This window comes from Rhinopithecus bieti, unplaced genomic scaffold, assembly GCF_001698545.2.
Source record: "Rhinopithecus bieti isolate Rb0 unplaced genomic scaffold, ASM169854v2 scaffold_29388, whole genome shotgun sequence".
In the NCBI taxonomy this organism is placed as follows: domain Eukaryota; kingdom Metazoa; phylum Chordata; class Mammalia; order Primates; family Cercopithecidae; genus Rhinopithecus; species Rhinopithecus bieti.
The window spans coordinates 776,057-796,347 of record NW_016813389.1 but is presented as its reverse complement, the minus strand read 5'-3'; the positions used below and the strand labels follow the sequence as shown (position 1 = coordinate 796,347).

Sequence of the window (20,291 nt, the reverse complement as noted above, 5' to 3'; positions counted from 1 at the left end):
CCATGCCCCGCTAATTTTTTTTTTTTTTTTTTTTGAGACAGTCTTGCTCTGTCGCCCAGGCTGGAGTGCAGTGGCGCGATCTCGGCTCACTGCGAGGTCCGCCTCCCAGGTTCATGCCATTCTCCTGCCTCAGCCTCCTGAGTAGCTGGGACTACAGGCACCCACCACCACGCCTGGCTAATTTTTTGTATTTTTAGTAGAGACAGGGTTTCACCGTGTTAACCAGGATGGTCTTGATCTCCTGACCTCATGGTCTGCCCGCCTCGGCCTCCCAAAGTGTTAGGATTACAAGCATGAGCCACCACACCGGGCCGCTAATTTTTGTATTTTTAGTAGAGGCAGGGTTTCACCATGTTGGCCAGGATGGTCTCGATCCCTTGACCTCGTGATCCGCCCACCTTGGCCTCCCAAAGTGCTGGGATTAGAGGTGTGAGCCACCGCACCCGGCCGGAATTCTTGGTATATACTTCGTATCAGTATGGGTAGGATCATTAATACATTTGGTTACAAGAATAGAACCCAGCCAGTCTGATTACTAGCTGAATGCAGCCTCCTCAAGGCCTCTCTGTCTCCAGCATCACCAGCAGCCACCTAACCATGAGGCACATTCCCCACTCATTGCGTGTCTGCATCTTTCTGACATAACCCACCTCATGGATTTAATCTCTGCAGACTTTTCAGAGCCAGGTGGCATCTGGTTTTCACCTGTTTCCCGACCGCCTGGAGATCCCCACACTTGCTCTGCCTCCCCTCACACCCCCAGGCTCTGGCCCTTGATCTACTGCCTCCTGGAAAGCCTCTAGCCTCTGTAAATAGGGCATTTGTTTGGGTTTTCCCTCCAGCTCCTAGGTTAGTATTTCACAGGGTGAGCACTGCTCCAAGGCTCAGAGCTTCTGGCTCCCCCAACCTCTCCGTCCCCTGGGTATCAGGACACTGGTGGCATCCCATGCTCCCCCCACCAGACTTCAGTTTCTCTTTCTCTCCCATTGTTTGGATGGATGGACTGAAGACCGAATGTTTGGTGAGAAGCAGGGGTCTACTTTAGGTTTGCATCCCACTCTCATCAGTTTTGTGATCTCGGGCAAGCGTCTGCTTAGTTGTGTATGCGTCAGTATCTTCATCAGAAAATGGAATAACTATCTTGTAGTACTAGAGTAAGGTAATTCCAATCACAGCAAACCTTTGTTCTGTTAAACTCCAGGCATAAGTTGGGCACCAAAGTCAGGCACCAAGGATACATGTGCGTGCGCACTTACGCACGTGTGTGTGTGTGTGTGTGTGTGTGTGTGTACATGTGCATGGATGCAGGCATGCAAGCAAGTATACAGCTTTTGTCCTCCCAGAGCTCACAGGCAGTGGGAGGGGGTCAGTAGACAAATTGTTATGTAAATGATTAATTAGTTGCAAGTACAGGGTACTAGGAAATGTTTTGTCAGTTAAATAAGAGACTCCAGGGAGTAAAGTCCGTAAGGAGCTTAGGACCACATCTGAAAGCAGCCAACATGGACGTGGTACCACGGTGGCTGCTGCTGCTGCTGCTGCTGCTACTGTTTTTCTCTCTCTTCTCTCCCACTTCCCCCATTCCCCAGGATATCGTAAGTTCACGATAGATCTAGTATTAAAGAACATGCAAGAAAAGGGATGGAGAAAGACACAGGGTTCTCCCAGTGTGGTGGTCAGTCATAACCAGAGCTCCCTCTGTCCTCAGTGGGTGCAATTCCAGATGTCCTGTGTCTGCCCTGAGAATGACAATCCCTAAGGAGTGGAGTAGGTAGAGAGGAGTAGGTAGAGTGGAGTAGGTAGAGATGGCTGCCTCTGGCCAGTGCCGGGCCTGCAGCTGGATGGAGCTCAGGGCATGGTAGCCCCAGGGCCCTTCAGTCTCCATGTCAGGATGGAGGATGGCTCCTTCCTCTTCCAGCTCATTCCAGCCCTGAGTGGCAAGGTCAACACTGCTAAGGGGAAGCTAGCAGATGGCGCCATCTACCTGGCTTGTATTTTGGGGGCTTTTTTCTTCCACTTGGGGAGCATGGTAAGAGCAGAGCAGCTGCCTAGGTAACTGGGCTCAGACCTGCAGAAAAGGCAAAACCCCAATGGCTCTCCCTCATTCAGAGCCTCCGAGTCGAGAGACATCATTTGCAGCCACTGGGCACCCAGCAGTGTCCTGGGCGCAGCGTGCAGGGAGAATGCGAGAATGTGCTGCACCTCCCAGGCCTCGTGCAGACCCCAGCTGACGAGTCCTTCGTCATTCCTTCCACAGGCCTTTGTTGAAACCTCACCTTGTGGCAGGCCCCACATTCAGTGTTCAGTGCTTCCTTTGTTCATTTAGCAAATAGTCATGGACCTGGGCCCATAGTGCCAATGTCCCATGCACCCCCTCTCCTTGCAGCTTAGGTACTTCTTTGCTTCCTCCCGAAGCGCCTTCCCTTTTCCCCCTCCACCAGAGTTAACTAGGACTCATCTTTTGGGTCCCAGTTGAAATGTCACTTCTTTTTTTTTTGATGGAGTTTTGCCCCTATTGCCTAGGCTGGAGTGCAATGGCGTGATCTCAGCTCACTGCAACCTCCACCTCCTGGGTTCAAGCAATTGTCCTGCCTCAGTCTCCTGAGTAGCTGGGTTTACAGGCATGCGCCACCACATCTGGCTAATTTTTGTATTTTTAGTAGAGACGGAGTTTCACCATGTTGGCCAGGCTGGTCTTGAACTCCTGACCTCAGGTGATCCACGTACCTCAGTCTCCCAAAGTTTTGGGATTACAGGTGTGAGCCACTGCACCCGGCCTGAAATGTCACTTCTAAGGACACCTGCTCTGACTCCCCAGTCTGGGGCAAGTCCCCTGATTGGGTACCCAGAGCCCCAGTCCCCTCCTCCTGCAAGACACTGGTCCCAGTTACACGACGGCCGCTTGTGGGCCCCATAGGTGGATCTGTCTATCTCTGGAGCCAGTATGCTCCATGTGGTCAAGGACCTCGTCCGGCTTGCTCACCATAGGACCCCCAGTGCTGAGCAGGGACTGAGTGAGCAGGTCCAGGGATGTGATACCAAACAAGACAGCCTGGTTTTGCCCTCGTGGACCTGGCCATCTATCAAGGACACTGAATGATCAAAGCCACATCAGTACCAAGTGTTTGTTGCTGTGGTGGGTCGGGCCTGTGGGAGCACTCAGCAGGCACACCCTGGTGGGTCAAAGATGGCTTCCCAGAGGAAGTAACTTTGACACTGGGACCATAGGTATCAGCTATGTGAAAGGAGAGTTCAAAGATCATGTGGGCTGGAGTGGCCAGGAGATATTTCCTGGAGGAAGGACATGGATTGTATTTGGGTAGGGGAGGGGAGAAGGCAGTATTTAAAGTAGAAAGTGCAGTAATTAGTTGAATTTGGATGGTCCTCGTTGAAAGAGAACAGACTGGGCAAAGGTCTGAAGGTGACCTGTGCCGAGGGCCTTTTGCCAGGACAGTGAGGCCAGGCTGGCTGGAGTAGAGGGTTAGTGGGGACCAAGTAGGCCAGAAAGCTGACTCTAATTCCAGTGGACTTGAAAACAGTTGCTTTCCAAGAGTGGGGACACTCTGCCAGCAGTGCTCCCTCTGGTTCCAGTTTCCCAGGCAAGAGAGGCTACTGGGCTCTTGAAGATCTGGAAGTAAATGAAGGCAAAGGAAGGCCATGCCCGGGGCCCAGGCATCCTGGCTTTTGTGCCTTCCCTCGAGGGTGCCGTGCTGCCAGTGGGACAGCTGACACAATAAGCCTTGTTGTGGGATATCCAGGCCCTGGAGCTGGGCTAGAACAGACCCCACTCTGTGGGAGCCAGGGCAGATGAGATAGGAGAAGGTGATTGTAACAACAACAATAACAATAATAGTCTTTATTGAGCAATGACCACGTGCCAGACAGCGTTCTAAGTCCTTTGGATATTATTCCATGGAATCTTCACACCCTGCTGGGGATGAGGTATTGTGCTGCTTCTATTTTAGAGGAAAAATGACTGAGGCACAGAGAGGTGGAGACACTTGCCCAAGTTCGTTTGCTTGTGAGCAGCAAGCCTGAAATGTGAGCTAGGCCTGCCTGACTTCACAGCTCATCCATGCATAGTCCCTAGTAGACAGTGGTGCCACAGTTGAACTCAGAACTGGCTGACTCCAAAGCCCAAAGCGCCCTGTGGCTTCCCACTGGATTTCCTGAGCAGTCTGGAAGGCTCTCAAATAGACACAGAGGGAGGCTCCCAGAAGCTGGGACAATGCTGGGCCCCAGAACTCCAGAACCCTCTAAGACAGGGGTGTCCAATCTTTCAGCTTCCCTGGGCCACACCGGAAAAAGAATTGTCTTGGGCCACACATAAAATACACCAACACTAACAATAGCAGATGAGTCTAAAAAAAAAAAAAAAAAAAAAAGTTCCATTATATTTAGTAAATGCATCAGTCTGTACAATAGTTTCATCACAATCTCATGTGTTGGTATCGATTATACAGCAGACTAACTCCTGCGAGTATCCACATTCCGCTCGCCCATTGGACCATCGAACACAGTGACACAGCCGCGATTGGGCCCTAGAAGTAACGAGTGTAGAGAGGCCTCGGCAGTCCACAAGACATAGGGTATACCAGTACACACAATATTGAACAGCCGAGCATCCTCTTACAGACCCCGGACACATAAACGAATCCCTCCCCTCCGCGTAATCAGACTGAGCCCCTAAAACTATTTTTGGGTTTCATAGTCAGCGTCAGAGACACATACAGTCCACACGCAACACGATTCTGTGAAGTGTTTGACCCAGTGAGTAGCAGCATGTCAAAATCGTCAGCCCAAACCTCTCCATCCGAGGCCCAACACAAGGATTGCTTGAGAGGTCCCCGGAGTTTGAGGACCATCCCTGGCTAACAGGCTGTACAATCCGAAGAGCCGCTACGTACTGGTATATAAGAATGCAAAAATTGCAGCTGTGATTGCATCAATGCCTTCATGCGCTGAAGACCCTGTTCTCCTGAAAAAATACAACAAAATTAGCTGAGGTGTGGTAGGGCACAAGGCCTGTAATCCAGCTACTGCCAGAGGCCCGAGGGACAGTGCGAATCACTTGAGAGGCGGCGGGAGTGATGGCAGGTTTGCAGTGACCCACAAGATTGCGCCACAATTATCACTCAAGCTGGCAACAAACAAAAACAACCGTAAAAAAAAAAAAAAAAGGTACCTTATCTCCAGAACTTCCCAGTTTCTTTCATCCTGGAAATAGGATAAATTCAAGGGATGAGAGGATATAAATCTCCTACTGCTGCAGGGCTGTGTGTAGAGAGAGGAGGAGAGAGGGGAAGAGCTTAGTCCCACCGCCAACCCAGACCTAAGTAACAACATGGTGGTTATGATCCCACATTTTTTTTTTTTGCAGACGGAGCCTTGCTCTGGTACCCCAGGCCGGGAACGTAGTGGCACCATCTCGGGCTCCACTGCAACCCTCCACCTTTCCCAGGTTCAAAGTGTAGTTCTCGCTGCCTCAGCCTCCCCTGAGAGCTGGGACTAGACAGGTGCCTGCCCCCACACCTGGCCTAATTTTTGTGTTTTTAGTAGAGACAGGGTTTTGCTATGTTGGCCAGAGCTGGTCTTGAACTCCTGAGCCTTCAGGTGATCCCACCCCGCTTGGCCCCAAAGTATCCAAGTGTGGTGGCAGGCGCCTGTAGTCCCAGCTACTGGGAGGCTGAGGCAGGAGAAATGGTGTGAACCAGGGAGGCGGAGCTTGCAGTGAACCAAGATGGTACCACTGCACTCCAGCCTGGGTGGACAGAAGCGAGATTCCGTCTCAGAAAAAAAAAAAAAAAAAAAGATGGGGGTCATAGGGGCCAGGCACGGTGGGCTCACTCCTTAATCCCAGCACTTTGGGAGGCCAAGGCGGGTGGATCACCTGACCCAGGATTCAAGACCAGCGCCTGGCCAACATAGCAAAACCCTGTCTCTACTAAAAAACACAAAAATTAGCCAGGTGTGGTGCTATGTGCCATCCCGCTCAAGATAATACCCAGGCTCGTGCAGGAGAGAGAGAGATGAAAGGCAGGAGAGAATAACTTGAACCTGGAAAGTGGAGGTTGCAGTGAGCCGAGATTGTGTGCCACTATCGTTTCCCTCCTGGGTGACATACAGGAGCAAGGCTCGTCTGAAAAAAAAAAAGGTGGGATCATAACCACCATGTTGTGTACTTAGTCCTGTTGGGCTGGGACAAGCATTTTCCCAACATTATCTCATTACTACCACAGCCCTGCGAAGTAGAAGATTATTATCCTTACCTTATTTTCCGATGAAGAAACTGAGGTCTGGAAGGTAAGTACCTTTTTTGTTTTTCTTGTAATTTTTTGTATTAAAAAACCATACACACCCTTTTTTTATTTTTTTTTAACGGGTAATGAGGGCCATAAATCTACAAGAGTTCGATGCTGGTTAGTTTCTGCGCAGCTCAGGAGTGGCAAACACATTAGGTGATTAGGACGCAATCTACATTTGGTCATGCACTGCATACGCGTCCCACCAGGGAGTAGTTCCACGTGCATTTCTCCTCCCTCAGAGCCAATCACATCATCCTTTGAAGTAACTGGGAACATATTACAAGAGTGTGCACTACCGTACACCAGCAATTTTTTGGTGTATTATTTAGTAAACACAACCAGTACAGGGTTTCGAGCCATCGCTAGTTGCCTCGATGGATGAAGGTTAAGTAATTTTACATGAAGTTGAGCACTGGGTCAAACATAGATCCTGTCTGCCACAAGAGCTGCACTTTAAAAAAGAAACTTTTGGGCCTGGGGTGCGGTGGTCACGGTCCTGTAATGCCCAGCACTTGTGGGAGGCCGAGGCAAGCAGATCACGAGGTCAGGAGATCGAGACCCTCTGGCTAACATGGTGAAACCCGACAAAGTCGTTACTAACAAATAACAAAGAAATTACGCGTGGTGGCACCAAAACGTCTCGTAGTGCCCAGCTACTTGGGAGTCTGAGCAGGAGAATCGCTTGAGACCATGGGAGGGGGCAGGTTGTCAGTGAGCTGAGATCAGCGCCACCTGCCACTCCAGTTGGCAGCAGAGCGAGACTCCTATTCCAAACAAATACAAACAAATACAAAAAAAATTCTATGAAAGTAATGAGCACCTAACAATGAGTACACATGAAGCCTCCAGGTAGTACAAGGAGGGTTCTGCTCACCCATACAACATGCGCATATTCTCAGGCTCAAGCACTTATATGGAGAGTCGAACACAAGAGTTGAGACCGCATGGGATTGATCCCAGGAGTTTGCCACAGCGACCAATCTCTGGGAAACATCAGAAAGACCCTGTACTTACTAAAAGTTAAAACTATTATCCGACAGGTGGCACAGCCCTGTAGTGTCGCAGCTACGAACAGGCAGAGTGAATGCCGAGAGTTATCTTCTACTCATGCACACAGGACGGCTCAAGAAGTTCTGCGTATGCGATACATCGTTAGAACACACCCAACCCATGACAACCTGGGGAACAGTATTGAATCTTTTCGGAAAAGGAGAGAGTTGTATAAACAAAACAAAAACAAACAAGATCAAAGAAATACATACATACAATCTTATAGCGAGTGTAAAGTTGATACACTATAACAGCAGTATGGGAGTCCTGATTAACTTTTTTTATTTTTGAGTACGGAGCTCTTGCTGTGTTGCCCACACTGGAGCGCAGTGGTGCCCGATCTTGGCTCACTGCAAGACTCCGTACCTGGTTTCATGCCAATTCACTGAGTTGGTCTCCTCCTGGACTCCTACTATCGTAGCCGCACCTTGACAAATCCCACCGCTAGCTGGGACTGCGCGTTCAGGCTCGCGCCAACCAGGTGGGTCCTGAGTCTAATTTTTAGTTTGTTTGTATCCCGTTTATTTATTGAACACAACCAGTGAGGTCTATCACAGCTGCCTCGACACGCAGGGATCGTCGATGACGGCATGACTTGCCATTTCTGACTTGTACACATATTGAAGAGTCCTACCATCCCAGGGTTCACAGCGTAATGTCCTCCTGCTTCAGTCAGCCTCCTGAGCTAGCTGGGACTATAGGACCACACTGTCCATCTCGTCCCAGCGAAATGAGTTTTGTTCATTATTAGTAATGAACGTCTGAGGTTATTTTACCTTGACGTGTTATTATAGTGTTCTCGAGTGATGGTCCCTTTGATCTCCTTGACCTCATGATCCCGTCTCTGACCCGCCTCGCCTACTATTGAAAACTCACCAGATGCTGAATTACAGGTGGTGAGCCACCCGAGCCCAGCGGCCATGTCTACTAACTTTCTATTTCAATTACAACATTCGGGCCCGGGCGTGGTGGCTCACGTCTTATATTGGTCCAGAGCACTTTGGCTTGGAGGAGACAGAAGGGTGTGAGCAAGAATCACCTGAGGTAAGGTGTTCGACACACCAGTCTAACCAACCATGGAATGAAAGTCCCCCATCTCTACCAAAAATATTTAAAAAAAAAAAATTATGCTGGGGTGCGGTGGCAGGCACGCGTGTTAATCCCTGCGACTTACCCATGAGGCTGAGGCAGGAGAACACACTGAACCTCTAAGAGGTGAGAGGTTGCAGTGAGCTAAAATCATAGCCACTGCAACCCCAGCCCGGGTGATAGGGTGAGACCCAGTCTAACAAACAAAGACAAACAAAAACAAAACAGAAAACCCAATATCACTTGAAAAGTACAACAACCATCATGTACACAGGTCGTTGAAGATTCAACAGTGAACATAGTCCTGGATATCACAGTACCTCTGATCAAGAGAGACTAGAAGCTCCTCAGACAATGGTAGGCGCTGGAAACCAGAAACTCCCTTCCGAACCACGTCACCACCCAGGTGGAACCAACGTCACTTTCACTTCCCCATCCCAACAGATGAGATTCCCCTGCTTTTGAACTAGTGGATGTGACACAAGTACAACCTTTTTGATTCTTGACTCCTCTCATGCTCAATACGCAGCAATAAATGCTTTTGCCGGAGCCAACAATGTGCTCATGCCCGTATCGCTCGAGCAGCAATTGGGAGCTCTGAGGGGGTTGAGATGACAGATTGACTTTAGCACAAGAGTGTTGAGACCCGCCTGGACAATCATAGCAAGACCTTGTCCGTAAAAAAAAAAAAAAAAAAGGCCGGACTGGTTGAACTCAAGCCTGTAAATCCCCAGCACTTTTGGGCAGGCCGAAGACGGCGGATCACGAGGTCAGTGAGATCGAGTGAGCCATCCTGGGCGGAACATGGTGAAAACCCGTCTCTGACCTAAAAAATATATACAAAAATACTAGACCGGGCGAGGTGGCGGGCGGCTCTTCTAGTAGTCCCAACTACTACCGGTGACGGAAGCTGAATTGCATGGAGAATTGGTCTGTATAACCCGAGCGACGGTATCTTTGTCAATGCGAGCTAGAGATCCGCTCTACTGCTACCTAACGCGAGCAGGGCGACCAGAGTGCGATTGACTTCGCGAGACAGAGTGAGACTCCATCTACAAAAAAAAAAAAAAATTAGCCGGATGTGGTGGTGCATGCCTGGAGTCTCAGTCTCAGGTACTCAGGAGGCTAAGGTGGGAGGATTGCTTGAGCCCGTGAAATAGAGGGTGCAGTGAGCCGAGATCACACCACTGCACTCTAGCCTAGGTAACAGTGAGATTCTGTCTCAAAAATTAAAAATTAAGGCCGGGCACAGTGGCTCACACCTGTAATCCCAGCACTTTGGAAGGCCAAAGCAAGCAGATCACCTGAGGTCAGGAGTTCAAGACCAGCCTGACCAACATGGGTAACCCTGTCTCTACTAAAAGAAAAATATACAAAAATTAGCTGAGCGTGCTGGCGCATACCTGTAATCCCAGGTATTCGGTAGGCTGAGGCAGGAGAGTCGCTTGAACCCAGGAGGTGGAGGTTGCAGTGAGTCGAGATCGCGCCACTGCACTCCAGCCTGAGCAACAGAGCAAGACTCTATCTCAAAAAAAAAAAAACTAAAAATTAAGGGGGGAAAAAAAAATTGTAAGCGTTATCCAAGCTGTTAACAGGAGTTTGTGCCTTCTCATTGCCATGTAGTATTTAGTAGATGAATATACCATAATTTTCCATTCCAATGCTAGTGGGCATTTAGGTTATTTTCTGGTTTTGGCCATTACAAATAGTGCTGCTGAGAACATTCTAGTGTAGATCTTTTGGTGCACATTTACTTATGCATTTCTGTTGGGTGTATACCTAGGAGTGGAATTGCTAAATGTTGAACGCATGTATGTTCAGCTTTAGTGAATAGTGAATAGTATTAAATACTGTTCCCATTATATTCCCCGTTCACACCAATTTGCCCTGCCGCCAGTCCTGTGGGAGATTTCCCACTGTTCCCTATCTTCCCCAATGCCAGGTATTGCCCATGTTGTTGTTGCTGTTGTTGTGTTCAGTTGAGCCAGTGGGCGTGTGGGAAATGGCATCTCATTGTGGTTTTACTGTGCATTTCCCTAATAGTAAAGTTAAGTGCGTTTCACATGTTTATTGTCTGTTTCACTATCTTCCTTTATGAAATACCTGTTCAAATCTTTCACTTTTTTTTTTTTTTTTTTTTTTTTTGAGACAGGGTCTGTCTTTGTCTCCCAGACTAGAGCACAGTGGTGCAATCATAGCTCACTGCAGCCTCAACCTCTTGGGCTCAGGTGATCCTCCCACCTCAGCCTCCCAAGTAGCTGGGACTACAGGCATATGCCACCGTGCCCAGCTAATTCTTTTTGTATTTTTTGTAGAGACAGGGTTTCGCCCTGTTGCCCAGGCTGGTCATGACCTCCTGGGCTCAAACGACTTGCCCACCTCGGGCTCCCAAAGCGCTGGGATTACAGGCGTGAGCCACTGCGCCCAGGCTCTTCGTGATATCTTTTGATGAACAGAGTTTTTAATTTTGAGGTAGTCCAATTTATCAATTTCTTTCTCTTCATGTGAGATCATTGCCTATTCTAAAGTCATAAAGATATATTCTTGTGTTTTCTTCTAGAAACCTTATTGTTTTACCTTTCACATTTATATCTATCATCTATCTCAAATTAATTTTTGTATATGCATGAGCAGAAGTTTCTTTGCTTCAGTGTAGATAAGTTTATAATTTTCTACCTCCTGGTTAGCACCTCTTGAGTCCTAGTTAAGAAATCTTTAGCTATGCTAAAGTCATAAAGCTAGTAGGAGGCTTCACTTTTTTTTTTTTTTTGAGGCGGAGTCTCGCTCTGTCGCCCGGACTGGAGTGCAATGGCCAGATCTCAGCTCACTGCAAACTCCGCCACCCGGGTTTGCACCATTCTCCCGCCTCAGCCTCCCGAGTAGCTGGGACTACAGGCGCCCGCCACCTCGACCGGCTAGTTTTTTTTGTATTTTAGTAGAGACGGGGTTTCACTGTGTTAGCCAGGATGGTCTCGATCTCCTGACCTCGTGATCCGCCCGTCTCGGCCTCCCAAAGTGCTGGGATTACAGGCTTGAGCCACCGCGCCCGGCCGAGGCTTCACTTTTTTAAATAAGTTTTACTGCGATATAATTGACGTCACACAATTCACCCATATAAAGTATATAGTTCCATGATTTTTAGTATATTCACAGAGTGCACCCATGACCACCGTCAATTTTAGACCATTTTCATCACCCCAGAAAGAAACTCCATACCCACTGGCAGTTACTCTCCTTTTTCCCAACCACAAATCTACTTCTGTCTCTACAGATTTGCCTATTCTCACTGGACATTTCTATCAAAGGAATCACACAGTATGTGACTTTTTTTTTTTTTAACTGATTTCTTTCACTCAGCATAATGTTTTCAAGGTTCAACATGATAGCATGGATCACTACTTTTTATGACTGAATAATATTGCACTGTATGAATATGTAACATTTTGTCGATCCATTCATCAGTTGAAGGACATTTGGGTGGTTTCTACTTTTTGACTCTTACAAATAATGTTGCTATGAATCGTCACGTCCGAGTTTCTGTGTAGACATATGTTCTTATTGCTCTTGTGAGGAGCCTTCATTTTTAATCAGACACCATGAGATTCAGTGATATCATGTCTATATGTCTATTAAGCCTTGGCACAGACTAAGTGCTTAATCAACTAGAGCTGTATACAGGTTAGGAAGTACTGCACAGCATGGAACACCCCAGTGTAGCTGTTAAGATTGTGGGAAGCAGCCGGGCACGGTGGCTCAAGCCTGTAATCCCAGCACTTTGGGAGGCCGAGACGGGCGGATCACGAGGTCAGGAGATCGAGACCATCCTGGCTAACATGGTGAAACCTCGTCTGTACTACAAAAATACAAAAAAACTAGCTGGGCGAGGTGGCGGGCGCCTGTAGTCCCAGCTACTCGGGAGGCTGAGGCAGGAGAATGGCATAAACCCGGGAGGTGGAGCTTGCAGTGAGCTGAGATCTGGCCACTGCACTCCAGTCTGGGCGACAGAGCAAGACTCTGAAAAAAAAAAAAAAAGATTGTGGGAAGCAGAAGAGTGAAAATCCCTATTACCCCCACCCAAGCATTGAGTCCCCAGCACACACATGTCTGCCCACAGGCAAATAAGTGCTTGGACAAGGCTCCATGTTCTTTGCAGGTCAAATTGTGCATAGATAGTGGCACAGCAGAGGCGGGTGAGAGATGGAGTCAGGAGACCTGGGCCTGGCCCTGCTAAGCTGCTAATTGGAGTGTGGTCTTAGTTTCCCTACTCAGAGTGTGGACATGGGGCCACTGATGGTTCTAGCCCTTGTGTGTGGCTCACTTGGCATCTTGTCCACTCCCCAGGCAGTGGCTCTGCCAATGATCCTGTGAGTGTTCAGGAATCACTGTTGCCCCTGGGGACCCTTGTCCTGGAGTGGCCCACCTGCCTGCCCCCAGCATGGCGTCTGACACTCCTGAGTCACTGATGGCCCTCTGTACTGACTTCTGCTTGCGCAACCTGGATGGCACCCTGGGCTACCTGCTGGACAAGGAGACCCTGCGGCTACATCCGGACATCTTCTTGCCCAGCGAGATCTGTGACCGGCTCGTCAATGAGTGAGCAGACCCAGGGGCAGAGGAGGGGCAGGGGTCCTCCCATGAATGTGTATAGAGAGATTGGGACCATGTGTGCACTACGTGGGGAGTAGCTATGGCGACGAATGTGTGAGGGTGTGTATGTGCACATGGATGTTCATGGGTGCAAGAGAATAGTGATGTATCCATAACTGTAAAGGTGTATATGTGTGTTTTTTGGTGTGTGTGTGGAGGAGTGTGCATGTGAAGGCATGGGTGTGTGTACACATGTAAGCTTATGCAGCACAGGTTATTTTTGAGGGTAAAACTGCATGTGTCCATTTAGAGATGTGATTGTGTCAAAATCTGCTATAAATGAAGGAATTAAGTGTTGCCCCACGTGTGTATGTACATTCACGTGCACACACCTGTGCTTGTGAATTCAGTGAACATGGCCACATAAGGGTTTAGGTGCCAGAATAACGGATCCATGACCAGGGAGTGAATCATCCAGAGTCACTCATTTGAGGCAGGGTCTCAAGGGAAAAATCTGAATGGCCCTCCGAGGGCCTCCCTACTCCTAGGGGCTCCTAGAAACATGCTGTGCAGTCACTGAATGCTGGGAGTTCAATCTAGAGGCCCAGAGGGTGGCCAGGCATGGTGGCTCACACCTGTAATTCTAGCATTTTGGGAAGCCAAGACAGGAGGATCACTTGAGACCAGGAATTCAAAATCAGCCTGGGTGACATAGCGAAAGACCTTGTCTCTACGGAAAAAAAAAAAAAAAAAGAAAAAGAAAAAGAAAAAAATAGATTCCCAGAAGGGAAATTGGTAGACAGCTGCATTGGAAACTAGAAGCCCGTGTGGGCCTGAGGACAGAGGTGGACCTGTAATAACGTCCTGAGCATTTACTGTGGGTCAGGCTCTAGGTTGGATACTTTGCAGGCCAGAGTTATATCTACTTTACAGATGAAGAAACTGAGGTCTGGGAAAGTTCATTTACTTGTGTGAAGTTGCCCAGGTAGGAAGCAGCCAAGCCAAGATTTAGATTCTAAAGCGTTTGAATCCAAAGCATTTCCCAGCAGACCAGGATTCTTGCATGAGCTGATGTCTCAACAGGGCTTAATTAAGGGCTTGCCCTGTACCCAGCTGGGAACTCTGAACTACTTGGCTTGCTTTGCCTGTTTAAAAGGGTCACAGGAGGGGTTTAAAGAAGGTGATGAGAGTGGCCATGCCAGGGGGGCTGCTGCCCCTGCAGTGTGCGTGGAGGTTGTGTGACAGGCATGTGCATTGGGAGAGATGGCCCCTGCATCACCTAGAAGGTCTCCCAGAGAGCTGCCTTTAGATTCCTGGTTCCTGGGCACCCTTAATCTTACTGATAGTTTAGTCAGGATCCAACCAGATACTCTTAGGAGAAGGAGGTTGCTACTTAGGGTGATCCAAGAAAGCTTCAGGGGGAAGAGGGCTTGGCTTTGAAGCGAGGATGAGAGACCTTGTGGCCCTCCCCTGAGCCAGGCTTTCTCCTCTCCCAGGTATGTGGAGCTGGTGAACGCTGCCTGTAACTTCGAGCCACACGAGAGCTTTTTCAGCCTCTTCTCAGACCCCCGCAGCACCCGCCTCACGCGGATCCACCTCCGCGAGGACCTGGTGCAGGACCAGGACCTGGAGGCCATCCGCAAGCAGGTGAGACCTGCCCTGCCACAGCACCGGGAGGGCCCACGCCAAGCAGGGGCCAGGCTGCTCTCCTCCAGCCCAGCCATCCCCAGCCCAGCCAGTGCACACCCTGACTGTGCACATCACCCTTTCCAACCCACCTGTAGCCCAGGACAAGGCCTGGGGCGGGGGGAAGGGGCAGGGGCGGTGATGATGATGTAGCTGTGCCCATTCCCAGGACCTCGTGGAGCTGTACCTGACCAACTGTGAGAAGCTGTCTGCCAAGAGCCTGCAGACACTGAGGAGCTTCAGCCACACCCTGGTGTCCTTGAGCCTCTTTGGCTGTACAAACATTTTCTATGAGGAGGAGAACCCAGGGGGCTGTGAAGATGAGTACCTCGTCAACCCCACCTGCCAGGTGCTGGTTAAGGATTTCACCTTTGAGGGCTTCAGCCGCCTCCGCTTCCTCAACTTGGGCCGCATGATTGATTGGGTCCCTGTGGAGTCCCTGCTGCGGCCGCTCAACTCCCTGGCAGCCTTGGACCTCTCAGGCATTCAGACGAGCGATGCTGCCTTCCTCACGCAGTGGAAAGACAGCCTGGTGTCCCTTGTGCTCTACAACATGGACCTGTCCGATGACCACATCCGGGTCATCGTGCAGCTGCACAAGCTGCGGTGAGCTCCTGGCCCAGAGCTCACCAGGGTGGGGATGGGTGGGCAGGTGGGGAAGAGTAGAGGTGAGTGTTGTCATGCACGCCCTCAGGGTTCAGGAGCCCTTGGCTAGGCAGAGGGTGGGAATGAAGACACAGTCCCATTCCTTAAACCCAGTGTTTCAGCTGGATTGGGGCTGTTCGGGGTTTCTTCCCAGAATGCCCTGGAGAAGTCATGGCAGACATGGGCCATCCCCTGCTAGAAATTAAAGGAGCCGGGGTCTGCAAGGCAGCCCCACCCTGTACCCAGCTCCTGACCTGCATCCCCTACCCCAATCTTCAGACACCTGGACATCTCCCGAGACCGCCTCTCCAGCTACTACAAGTTCAAGCTGACTCGGGAGGTGCTGAGCCTCTTTGTGCAGAAGCTGGGGAACCTAATGTCCCTGGACATCTCTGGCCACATGATCCTAGAGAACTGCAGCATCTCCAAGATGGAAGAGGAAGCGGGACAGACCAGGTGGGGCCCCACCCTCCATGGCTACTAGTAGGCTGTCATTCAATAAGCATTTAGGCTGGTGCAGTGGCTCATACCTGTAATCCCAGCACTTTGGGAAGCTGAGATAGGCGGATCACTTGAAGCCAGGAGTTGGAGACCAGCCTGGCCAACATGGTGGCAGACACCTGTAGTCCCAGCTGCTTGGGAGGCTAAGGTGTGAGAATTGCTTGAGCCCGGGAGGCAGAGCCTGCAGTGAGCTGAGATCACACCACTGCACTCTAGCCTGGGCAACAGAGTAGGACTTTGTCTCAAAAAAAAAAAAAAAAAAAAAAAAAAAGGTATTTGCCAAGTACCCCTCTACCAAGTGCTGTGCTGTGTGCTAGAGATAAGGTAACAAATCAGGTCCTGCCCTCTCAGAGTCTGTGTGAGCTGGTGGGGACAGTCAAGTCATTACAAGGGCTATGGTAGGGGCAATCCAGGGCCCAAGGGTGGCCTGAAGATCAGGAAGGAAGGAGGAGGAGGGACGCATCCTGGCTGTCCTGAATGCTCATTCTGCCTTTGCCAGAGGAAAGGTGTTCTAGCAGAGGGAACAGCACCTGCAAAGGCCAGTAGGTGAGAGCATGAGGAGCGACAGGGGAACTACCCAGCGCAGAGCACAGTGCCATGGGGGGAAGAGGCGAGGCTGGCAGTGTCTGCCACCTATGGAGTATTGCTGGACATAGGTCAGTTCCTGGGATGGTTGGTTGAGAAGTTTGACCAAACCCTACCAGCTGTAACTGGCCACCCATAAGCCCTGGCCCCAGCCTACTTTAATGGTGTTCAGTTGAGCTTGTCCCTTTGTGATTGTTGGTGAGACCTAAAAGTGCCATGTCCTTACTAAAATGGCAGGTAGTTTCTAAAGGTGGCTGCATCACCCATCCTACGTGTTCCCCTACTATGTGACCTTGCCACCCTTCCATCAGGAGGTGGTGCCTATGTCCCCTGCCATTAAAAACAAAAGGAACGGGGGATGAGGTTGGAGGGCCTAGAAGAGAAAGCAAGGAAATGCCTCACCACCCCTAGTGGGGAGACCCAGCTCAGGCCTGGGCCCCAAGCCACTGACACCGGCACCCTCTTTCCCCAGCATTGAGCCTTCCAAGAGCAGCATCATACCTTTCCGGGCTCTGAAGAGGCCGCTGCAGTTCCTCGGGCTCTTCGAGAACTCTCTGTGCCGCCTCACGCACATTCCGGCCTACAAAGTGAGCGTGGAAGTGGGATGGGGCTGGGCCAGGGAGCCTTAGGAGAGAGAAGGAGCTGGATTCTGGGGCTGGAGACTTGAGTTGGGATCTGGCATCCCAGCCCTTGGCCTCTTCTGGGTTGTTCTGAGCATGTCCCACCCGCAGGTAAGTGGTGATAAAAATGAAGAGCAGGTGCTGAATGCCATCGAGGCCTACACGGAGCACCGGCCTGAGATCACCTCACGGGCTATCAACCTGCTTTTTGACATTGCCCGCATCGAGCGCTGCAACCAGCTGCTGCGGGCCCTGAAGGTCAGCTCCAAGCCTAGGGCCTTGGCCTCCTGTCCCTCCCCACCTGGAGCGTGTCAGGCTTGGCTGAGCCATGTCCCCAGAGCCCCTGTCCCTCTGCACCCTGTCCCCAGGGCCCCAGGACCAGAACCCCAGCCTGGGCCTCACAGCACTTGACTGGCTTCAGCACTGGCCTTGTTCAGTTCCAACCCTGGTGTCTGCTCCCCAGGCCCCACTTCTGCCTTAAGAGAGCAAGACCAGGCTAAACCCTGCCCCAGAGAGCCTGTTCCAGCCCCTTGCAGAGCCCAGGCCTCTCCTTGCACTTGCCAGCCCAGGTCCCCCTTGTCTTCATACAGCTGGTCATCACGGCCCTCAAGTGCCACAAATATGACAGAAACATTCAAGTGACAGGCAGTGCCGCCCTCTTCTACCTAACAAATTCCGAGTACCGCTCAGAGCAGAGTGTGAAGCTGCGCCGGCAGGTCATCCAGGTGGTGCTGAATGGCATGGAATCCTACCAGGAGGTGACGGTGAGCCCCCATCTGCCACGGCCTGCATGCTCTGACCCAGCCACCCCTTTCCTGCTTCCTGCATCCCGCTAGGGCTCCCCCAGCTCTGGGCTGCATCCTTCTCAGCTCCCTTTCCCACGGCAGCACTCCCCGACTCTTGGGACCTGACACTCAGGGTCCCCGGGACCTGGCCCTTCCCACAGTCCATCACCCCTGGCTGCCTTCCATCCTCTTCCTCCCTGCCCCATGTGGGGCTGGGGGCCCAGGGACCCTGCCCTTCTCCCTGCCTGAGCTGTTTCCTTAGCCCTTCTGCCCATACACTCTGCTGGGGGATTTCTTACCATAAATAAAAATAATAAAAGCTTTTATTATAGAAAAGTTATAATTACATACAGATATACAGAAAATAAAAATCACCCATAAACCCACTACCCAGATTTAGGCACCATTAACATGGGCTATCGATTGTGGATTTTAGCCTATGCACACGTATTTTGTAAATGGGATACACAAACTGCGTACTGTTTGTATACAGTGGATTTTTACTTCAACTGTGTCACATGAACATGAACATCTCCCTTATCAGCCAACATTTTGTTTTTTGAGGCAGAGTTTCATTCTTGTTGCCCAGGCTGGAGTGCAGTGGTGCAATCTTGGCTCACTGCAACTTCCACCTCCCGGGTCCAAGTGATTCTTCTGCCTCAGCCTCCCAAGTAGCTGGGATTACAGGCATGCACCATCACGCCTGGCTAATTTTGTATTTTTAGTAAAGATGGGATTTCACCATATTGGTCAGGCTGGTCTCGAACTCCTGACCTCAGGTGATCCAACCACCTCAGCCTCCCAAAGTGCTGGGATTACAGGTGTGAGCCACCGCACCTGACCAGCCAACAAATTTTTTTTCATACGGAGTCTTGTTGTGTCGCCCAAGCTGGAGACCAGTGGCAGGTTCAAGTGATTCTCCTGCCTTAGCCTCCCAAGTAGCTGAGACTAGAGGGACATGTCACCACACCCAGCTAATTTATGTATTTTTAGTAGGTTTTGCCATGTTGGTCAGGCTGGTATTGAACTCCTGACCTCAGGTGATCCACCCGCCTCGGCCTCCCAAAGTGCTGGGATTACAAGCGTGTGCCACCACACCCAGCCAACATATTTATATAACAAAAAAGCTTTTTTCATTTCAGACGGGCAATATGCCAATGTCCTAACGTGGTTTGAGGGAGGCATATTTCACACATGAGCATGAAGACCTGATCATCAATCTTATAAACTACGAAAGGATCAAACAATAACCTTTTATTTTTTTTTTTGGAGATGGAGTCACACTCTGTCACCCAGGCTGGAATGCAGTGGCACGATCTCGGCTTATTGCAACTTCCACCTCCTGGGTTCAAGCGATCCTCCTGCCTCAGCCCCCCTAGTAGCTGGGACTACAGGCGCATGCCACCACGCCCGGCTAATTTTTGTATTTTTAGTAGAGACAGGGTTTCACCATGTTGGCCTGGCTGGTCTCGAACTCCTGAGCTCAGGTGATCCACCCACCTTGGCCTCCCAAAGTGCTGGGATTACAGGCGTGAGCCACCGCACCCAGCCACAATATATATATTTTTTAATTAAGAGAGCATCTCAGGCTGGGCACAGTGGCTCACGCCTATAATCCCAGTACTTTGGGAGGCTGAGGCAGGCAGATCCTGAGGTCAGGAGTTCAAGACCAGCCCAGCCAACATGGCGACACCCTGTCCCTACTAAAAAATACAAAAATTAGCTGGGTGCGATGGCTCACGCCTGTAATCCCAGCACTTTGGGAGGCCGAGGCGGGCAGATCACCTGAGGTCAGAAGTTCGAGATCAGCCTGGCCAACATGGTGAAACCCCGTCTCTACTAAAAATATACAAATTAGCCAGGCATGGTGGTGGGCGCCTATAGTCCCAGCTACTTGGGAGGCTAAGGCAGGATAATTGCTGGAACCTGGGAGGTGGAGATTTCAGTGAGCAGAGATCGTGCCACTGCACTCCAGTCTGGGTGACAAAGCAAGACTCTGTATCAACACAAAACCAAAAACAAAACAAAACAAAAAAGATACCTAATGCTTAAAAGATGAAAAAATTCAAGTGATAAAAGAATGTATTAAATAGAGTGAAAGCCACTCACAATCTCACCTCTCCTCCCCTAGATACAGCTGGTGTTAAGGTTCATTTTCGTAACTGTTGACACCAGCATATGTTCAGTGTCCTCATCCAGGGAGAGGCCACTGTGTGGAGGACTCTGCTGGAGCTTGGAGGCAGTGGCCAAGGTCAGGGCTCTGCCCAGTGTGTGAAACAGCCCCCAGGGTCGAATAATTTAGGTTGCTGTTTCATCTTTTGTTCTCCCAAGCAATGCTTTGTTAATTATACTTAATTAGTTATCCTTATAATACATATCTAGAAGTAGAGTTGTAGAATTTCAGGGGCAATATGTGAGTGTGTGTATTTTTTCTTTTC

General features: G+C 50.2%; 1 protein-coding gene across 4 annotated transcripts in view; it reads left to right on the top strand.

The window, feature by feature from the left end:
- ZER1 (zyg-11 related cell cycle regulator) overlaps positions 1-20,291 on the top strand; it is a 45,685-nt gene that overhangs the window by 6,707 nt on the left and 18,687 nt on the right. For 3 of the 4 annotated variants that reach the window (XM_017848314.1, XM_017848313.1, XM_017848312.1), the window contains exons 2-8: positions 12,786-13,037; positions 14,528-14,678; positions 14,887-15,323; positions 15,642-15,818; positions 16,921-17,035; positions 17,180-17,326; positions 17,659-17,832. In XM_017848314.1, the coding sequence (XP_017703803.1) occupies positions 12,880-13,037; positions 14,528-14,678; positions 14,887-15,323; positions 15,642-15,818; positions 16,921-17,035; positions 17,180-17,326; positions 17,659-17,832 (1,359 nt within the window). In that variant the 5' untranslated portion in view covers positions 12,786-12,879. The remainder of the gene's footprint in view (positions 1-12,785; positions 13,038-14,527; positions 14,679-14,886; positions 15,324-15,641; positions 15,819-16,920; positions 17,036-17,179; positions 17,327-17,658; positions 17,833-20,291) is intronic. The other variant, XM_017848315.1, reaches the window with a different exon arrangement.